Below are 8324 nucleotides of genomic sequence, written 5' to 3'. Positions count from 1 at the left end.
ATTTGTGACATATGCTGTTTGCACCGTGTTATTTTAGTAAAAGAGCTGTGTCAGTCTTTATTTCACTCATCTGTTGTATTGATTCGGAGTGGACAACACCCGTCCTGGTTCAGCAAAGAAATGCAAATACGCTTCCTGAAAAAAAACAATAAAACAAGTGATGTTTTCAGGAGGCGACATAAACGAGACAAGTCATTTGTTTATTGTGCGTAGGGATGGCACCACCTTATTTCCACAGACGCACGAAGGATTTTTTGACAGTGGTTTGTCTGTTCAAGAGCTTCAACATGACTTGTGTCCCGTATGTTTCGAAATTTCCATAGAAATACTATCATACAGGTCACTGCTGCTTTTGCTGTTTCTATCGCAAAATTCAATTCAGAGCATAAAAACTTCAATGTAAACATGAACCCCCCTCCCCCCCAACCAAAAGTAACATCATGGTACTAATTTGTGGTGCATGAAAACAAAAGATTTTCTTTTTCCTTTAGAGATGCTATTCTTATTTGAAAGCCTTTCTGTTTGACAGCCTTCTGAGATGCTACACTTCTGTAAGTGTTCTGCCTGCACTACCCTAATTTGATGCTACAATCTTAAAGAAATCCTTAATACATGTTTATTTGGGATTTTTATACGATTGTAAGAGTTGTGTTGTTCTGAGTTCATGTTACAAATAACAAAGCCACAAACACACACATTGGCTGAAACTGCTTGTCCTGAGTGGGGTTGCGATGAGGAGGGTGGGACACACCCAGGACGGGACGCCTGTCTGGTACAAGGCACCCCAAGCAGGACACGAACCCCAGACCCACTAGAGAGCAAAACACGGCCAAACCTGCTGTGCCACCACACCTCCCTGAATTTTATGATCAGAAAAACCAAATTAATTTGTCTCTTAAATTAATAAGCAGATGGCCATATGTACAGGCTGAGGATGCTGGGAAAGCATAATGTTTACTAGAGACACTACATCAAGTTCTTGGTACCCAACTCTATTTTAACTGATCCTGGTGCTTTGTGAGCAGTTTGTGTAGATGTTCATGTGAAACTTAAGTTTGGTACTTGATCTTTAAAATAAGTTATGACTTATGTTTTGATTCACTGGAAAAAACACACAAGGCTGGAGCTTTTCCAAAGTTTAATACACCAGGGACATTTCCATTAGTTTACATTCTCATGAATAAAAAACCCTGCTGACACTGGGCAAATATTGACAGTTATTTTCAGTTTTGAACAAGCACAGAACACTGAAACGCACAAAAGCACACAATAAAAGCTCAGAGGAGATACTATACCACAGGAAATCCTAAAACCATGAAAATATAAATTAAAAATTAGTGCTCTTCAGATAATCTATATCGAGATATGCAGAATGCTCTTGTTCCCATGAGATTAACCCTGATTGACTAAGACCCTATTTGAACAAACCATCAGTGAAAATGAACTTACAGTGAAATTAATCTGTCCAGAAAGACTCAGGAGATTGAAACCAAAGTTGAAAGTATAACTGAAAACTAACAAACCTTTATTAATATCACAATACTACACAAAAAACTCAAACCACCATTACATAAATCACCAAAGGGAGACATGGCTAGAGCTGCCACTAGACCTATAGGTTGCAGGTTTAAATCCCAGCTCCAGCTGTTGTAGTACCCTTGAGCAAGTTACTTACCCTAAATTGCTCCAGTAAAATTACCCAGCTCTCTAAATGAGTAAAATGTTAGAAGTCCCCTTGAAGAAGATCATCAGCTAAACATTTTGCTTTTCTGCAAATAAGCAAAAAAATTTTGAAATGATAACCTCACCCTGACATTTTTAACTGTGCTTATGTTTCAAATGAATTTCAACATTTAAAAGAAAAGTCAACTCAACTCAACCATAACAAGAATGATGATAATAACAGGAAAAATAGCTCTTTCTTAAGTTCAACCTCAGAGATGTTCAGAATCTCAGAGGATCCAGTGCTGAAGATGTAGGAACTGATTAGATGTCTAGAGCAGAACAAACAAGAAATAGTTAGAAGAGCATCTGCACACCTCCGCCCGTAAAACACCTGAGTAATCATACAGGTTCTGCGTGAAGGTCTGTAGGTTATATGTTCATGCGCAGGTTATATTGCAGGAGGTGAGTAGAACTTTCGATCAGACTCACCTTGACATTTCACACAGATGAAGTTGAGTTTCTGAGTCTCAGGCAGACTGACCCACCGATGTTCTCCTCTAGATTGTACAGCCCCAGTGTTTCCACAGTGTCCAGTTCCAGTCCCATTAGCTGAAGACCAGTGGACATAGCAGACAGGTTCTGCACTGACCCAGAACCAGAAGCTCAAAGTACAGGAGAAGCGCAGACCCAACCACACATGGGCACTGGTGGCATTTCTAGCCTTCCTCTCCACCCACTGCTGGATCTCCTCATCGTGGACAGACACCAGGTCTGTGTAGTTTTCTCTGCAGTAGTTCAAGGCTTCATTCCAGGTCATGTTCTCCTGGACCAAAATCAGGTGATCTGGAAGCGAAGGCTGATTATGAACAACTACAGGAAAAAGCATTAATTTGAAAACTGGAATGAATACAGTAGCAAAGGCTGCTGCCCTGCTCTTTTACTGTTAATATAAACAGAAATTTTTATTTCCTTTACTTTACTGTACTTTATCCGAACAGCAAAGGGTTCATGCGAAAGTCGTGGTCCAATGAACAAGGACCGATGGACATGCAATCTCCGCAGAGATTCCGTAAGTGTTTGTGGTCAGAACCCCTGTTTGTTTTTTTTAACACTGCTTAGCTGTGTAAAGAGCTTTAAATGTGGCCTTTCACGCTGTTGGCCCAAGGTCATGATATTAGGCAGCAGTTATCTTTGTTGTCAGTCAACCTGAAGAATTTGGATGAAGTTGCAGTTTTCAATTTTTAAAAACTGATGAAAGAAGCAGACTTGTTTACAGAAAGAATTTCTACTATTGGTTGTAATTTCTTGGTTTTCCGTATCAGTACGACTGAAAATGATGCAAAACAGCAAAGAAATGTAACATCTGCAAATTATGTATCTGTGAACACACAGTGTAGTTCAAACTCAACTCACCATCATAACACAGGAACGGGTGATTTTCACCACACTGTCGATCATCCCACGTTCCACTGAGTGTCTGTGTGATCGTGGCTACAGTACACTTCTCATTCCCAGTATTATTATCAGGTTTTCCTGGTGCCCAGTAGCGGAATGAGGAGTTTCTCTGGTCTGACCACTGCCAGTAGTCTCTGTACAGACTGATCCACACAAAGGTTTGAGTTTTTATCATGGTGTGTATGAGATCATTCTCAGTCTGGTTCCTCACACTGACCAGGTCTGTGTGATTCTCTCTGCAGTATCTCTGTGCCTCCGACCAGGTCTTATTACTTTGATTAATGAAGACGTATCTCTGATTGGTTTGTTTTCTCCCTGAAAAGAGTCCAGTGGTTTTCAAAAAGACATTAAAATCAGAGCATAAAAGATATGTATTGCAGACATCTCATGGCTATAACACACACAGAAACTGCTTGTCCCAAGCAGGGTCGTAGCGAACCGGAGCCTAACCTGCCAACACAGGGAGGGAAGGGGAGGGGACACACCCAGGACAGGACGCCAGTCCATCGCATGGTACCCCAAGCAGGATTCAAACCCCAGACCCACCGCAGAGCAGGACCTGGCCAAACCCACTGCACCACCACACCAACGCAGGGAAGTTTCTTCATTTTAACTTAATTACTTTAAAACTTTTTTAGACTATGCATACAATCATTTAAAAACTGCTGCTGCAGTGACATGTAGGTGTGAGTCCAGCTCAGTGTGTTCGCAGTTCTCCTGTTCAGCATGGCTTTATGTGTGTTTTTCCCAGAGGCCACCACGACACTCTGTGTGTTTCCAGCTAACTGGTCACTATAGATTTTATACAGTGTGTCTGCATGTGTGTCTCCCTTGTGATGGATTGACATCCAGTCCAGGTTTAATTTACATTTATTTATTTAGATTGGGTCTGGGTTCAAGTCCTGCTTGGGGTACCTTGTGAGAGACTGACATCCAGTCCATCCTTGCAGCTTGTGTTGCCTGGTTAGGCTGCAGATCATCACAACCCCATGTGGGATGAACAGTTGTAGACATTGTGTGTGCACATTTAGCAGACACTTTTGTCCAAAGTGACTTCCAATGAACTCAATTTAGTGTTATCAGCCCACACACCTTATTCACCAGGGTAACTTACACTGCTAGATACACTACTTACATTGGGTCACTCATCCATACATCAGTGGAACACACTCTTGCTCTCTGTCACTCACACACTATGGGGGACCCTGACCAGCATGTCTATGGAGTGTGGGAGTAAACCAGAGCACCCATAGGGAACCTCTGTAGGCACAGGGAGAACATGCAAACTCCACACAGACTGAGCGGGGATCGAACCCGTGTCCTTTCACACCACTCAGGGGCTGTAAAACAGAAGCACTACTTGCTGTGCCACCCACACAAACCTCCTTGCTTTTTCCTGCAACACTTTCTTTTAGGTGAAAAAGAGGTTGACCTGGACATGCTGTTTTTAGAAGTTGTTTATTGTTGTTAACAGTTTTAAAAAACACAGTAAATTTGTAGTATGTCTTTTACAGTACAATACTGTATCTTTTTCCTAAAAAGAGCTTGCTTTGAGGAAAAAGAAACCATGGAAATCTGTACAGAAAATAATCATAATACACACACACACATTGTCAGAACCGCTTGTCCCATACGGGGTCACGGGGAACCGGAGCCTACCCGGCAACACAGGGCGTAAGGCCGGAAGGGGAGGGGGACACACCCAGGACGGGACGCCAGTCCGCCGCAAGGCACCCCAAGCGGGACTCGAACCCCAGACCCACCCGAGAGCAGGACTGTGGCCCAACCCACTGCGCCACCGCGCCCCTCAATAATCATAATACTCAGTTTAAAGTAATTTGTCTAACATGTATCAACTCTAAGGGGGGGCAGTGGCACAGTGGGCTGGACCGGGTCTTCTTCTCTGGTGGGTCTGGGGTTTGAGTCCTGCTTGGGGGGCCTTGTGATGGATTGGTGTCCCATCCTGGGTGTGTCCTTGCTGGGTTAGGCTCTGGTTCCCTGTGACCCTGTATGGGACAAGAGGTTCTGAAAGTGTGTGTGTGTGTGTGTGTGTGTGTGTGTGTGTGTGTGTGTGTGTGTGTGTGTGTGTGTGTTTTTTAGAAAATAAATTTCTCACGACTCACCATCATAACAAACAAAGAATCCTGTGGGAGATTTAGAGTCACAGCCAATATCATTCCATTTCCCAGTGTCTCTCATCCCCACACAGCTGGTATTCCCATCCGCAGTGTGAGGTGCTCCTTCGCTGGTGTCCCAGTTTGAGAACCCAGTCTGTCCATCACTGTAGAGACGTCTCTCTTCCAGGGACCACTGCCAGTTCCACGAGTTTCCCTTCTCCAGTCCTATCCAGGCTGGTCCAGTATAACCAGTGAGGTTTACCCTGTTAATCACTCTGTTCATTTCCTCTGGGTTGTCAATGGTAACCAGGTCAGTGTACTTCTCTCTGCAGTAACTCTGTGCTTCAGTCCAGTTCTTACTCATGTTCACAAAGTGATATTGAGGAGTGAGACATGAGAAGAGACCTATGATATGTAAGCACACATGTAAAATGATTAGATGTCTTCAAATACATTTACTAGATGTTATAATCAAATCAGAATCAAAATAGAATAGGAAATAAGTTTTTAAAACTTTTGTAGACACATATGTACAAATTAAAATAATGGGGTAAAACTTAAGGTTGCAAATGTTCATGGGTTGAGCATTTTCTCAGGTATAAAGGCAGAAACAAATGAATAGGAAAAACACTAACCTGGGAAGAGCAGTTGGAGGAGAAACACATTACAATCCATAACCGGTTTGTCGCACATGGTGAGCAAAAATGTATTTTTTCTTCTTTGCACCGAAACAGTCCGTATTACACACAAACATGTACTTCACCCACAGAAAACAATGTCCTGTACATATGAACATGCAACAAAAATGAGAGTAAAAGGATGAGTCTTTATACATCTAACAATTTTTTTCTTTAATAATCTCACTTATATGTTGCCAGTGATTTTATATCTATTGTATTCATTCAGACAAGGAGTATAAACTTGAACCTGTTATAAATAAGCACTATAATAAATCTTGACCATGACATTGACAATTGGCATGATTCAAATACACCATAAAGGAGTACAATAATACAGTTATTTAACATCTGACTATAATTCATCTTCTGAAATGATGGCATCACTTGTAACAGATACATTGATTATTTTAAAGACAATGCATGATTTCTGATGAAAAGCTGTACAATGGACTATATCTGCTGCAGTGATCGTGTGCAGGACCTGAAAAGACTTACCTGCGTAGAATGATCGGGTTCGGTGGAGCAGGTGACACTTATTCTGTCCGTCGCTTCTCTGCTCCGTTCTCTTTTTATGCGTATAATCTGGTTAATTTGAATGAATTTTCTCTTCTGCTCGTACGGTCAGTCACTTTTTTCACTCTTATTTTCTACATGTAATTTAAATAAATTCTCCTCTCTCCCTCCCTCCCATGATCCCGCACTCACATGTACATAGTTTGACTATACTGAATATGCAAAAAGAATTCCAGAGCCCCAGAAAAATACAATGGCATATTATTTGTACACATTATTTCCTCTTTTTATAAAGGCCTGCTGCTTTTTTTTTTACAGCATGTGAGGTCACTTTCAGGAATTCCATCTGATCTTGTCTTAACTCATCTAATGTCACCTCATTTTACGAGAAGGTGGATGCATTTGCAGATTCTTACCATTAATAGCTGCTCAAGGGCAACATGATGTTGGAACTGATAATGCCGGTACTCCACGGTGTCTGAGCTGTGTGTTTGGATAGGATTGTGTGGCTGCTGTGCTGTGGGGGCTATGACATGTCATATGTGTCCCATCCAAGGAAGAGTAGTGTGTGATGTGGTCTACGGCAAAGCAATGAAAATAAACGTGTTTCCGACATCCAATTCTCTGGTGTTTAATACACACACACACACACACACACACACACACCACCTGAAACCGCTCGTTCCATACAGGGTTGCAGGGAGCTGGAGCCTAGCCCGGCAACACAGGGGGTAAGAGTGGAGGGGGAGGGGACACACCCAGGACGGGACACCAGTCCCTTGCAGGACACCCCAGACCCATTAGAGAGCAGGACCCAGTCAAACCCACTGCACCGCTCCACCGCCCCCCCCAGAAAATAATTGTAGTTATTTTTTATGTATTTACATGGAAGTTGGGGGTGTGGTGGCGCAGTGGGTTGGAACACAGTCTTGCTCCCTGGTGGGTCTGGGGTTCAAGTCCCCCTTGGGGTGCTGTGCGACGGACTGCCGTCCTGTCCTGGGTGTGTCCCCTCCCCCTCCAGCCTTACACCCTGCGTTGCTGGGTAGGCTCTGGTTCCCCCGTATGGAACAAGCGGTTCTGAAAATGTGTGTGTGTGTGTGTGTACTTGGAAGTTCAAATGATTTGTGCTATAGTAATTTATCTTGTTTCAATTATTTATTCACTACTTAGTTATTTATATTGTATTTAAATTTTTTTACACTCTCCTTTTTGACTTCACCCATTAGAGAAGAGGGGTTTTATATATTTATTACATTTTAAAAGTTTGTAAACTAAAGGACTTAAACAAGACTCATGAAGAGTGATTTTTCAGGTGAATCAAGTAAATGTCCTTCCTTTTCTCACTTTTTCTTCTCCTACCACTCCTTTACACTCACACACATTTTCAGAACCGCTTGTCCCGTATAGAGTCACAGGGAACCGGAGCCTACCCGGCAACACAGGGCATAAGGCTGGAGGGGGAGGGGACACACCCAGAACGGGACGCCAGTCCGCCGCAAGGCACCCCAAGCAGGACTCGAACCCCAGACCCACCGAAGAGCAGGACTGCGGTCCAACCCACTGCGCCACCGCACCTCTTCCTTTATACTTTCTTATGGATATTATGAGCTTTGAATTCTTCTCTGTTATTTGATCTTTCTTGACATCACTATCTGTTTTTAATCACATATGCAAACTATTTTTTTTTTCCAGAACCCCAGAGAAACACAAAGGACAACATTATTTCTGTTTTTTTGCAAAATGCAAAATGCAAAATGCTGTTTTGCAAAATGCAAAGAAGAAAAATGTGCAAAATGTACATATGTACATGTAACCTGATACAATGGAAACAAAATATCTCTCAGTTTCTGTTTCCAGGAAAAAAAAAAAAACACCCATAGAAATTTACTGGATA

The 8324-nt window shown here is 42.4% G+C and overlaps 1 protein-coding gene across 1 annotated transcript; it reads right to left on the bottom strand.

Moving 5' to 3' along the window:
* Positions 1–1704: 1704 nt before the first annotated feature.
* On the bottom strand, positions 1705–6510 carry LOC108933042 (C-type mannose receptor 2-like). Its single transcript, XM_018749832.2, has 5 exons — positions 6413–6510; positions 5873–6017; positions 5244–5642; positions 3079–3435; positions 1705–2508 (listed from the first exon to the last, which is right to left on the bottom strand). The coding sequence occupies exons 2-5, from the start codon at positions 5928–5930 to the stop codon at positions 2114–2116; spliced, it is 1209 nt and encodes a 402-aa protein (XP_018605348.2). The 5' UTR covers positions 5931–6017; positions 6413–6510; the 3' UTR covers positions 1705–2113.
* Positions 6511–8324: the final 1814 nt, after the last annotated feature.

The sequence above is a fragment of the Scleropages formosus genome, chromosome 11 (assembly GCF_900964775.1).
Source record: "Scleropages formosus chromosome 11, fSclFor1.1, whole genome shotgun sequence".
In the NCBI taxonomy this organism is placed as follows: Eukaryota; Metazoa; Chordata; class Actinopteri; order Osteoglossiformes; family Osteoglossidae; genus Scleropages; species Scleropages formosus.
The sequence above is the reverse complement of the archived record's forward strand: the minus strand, read 5'-3'. Positions and strand labels throughout refer to the sequence as shown.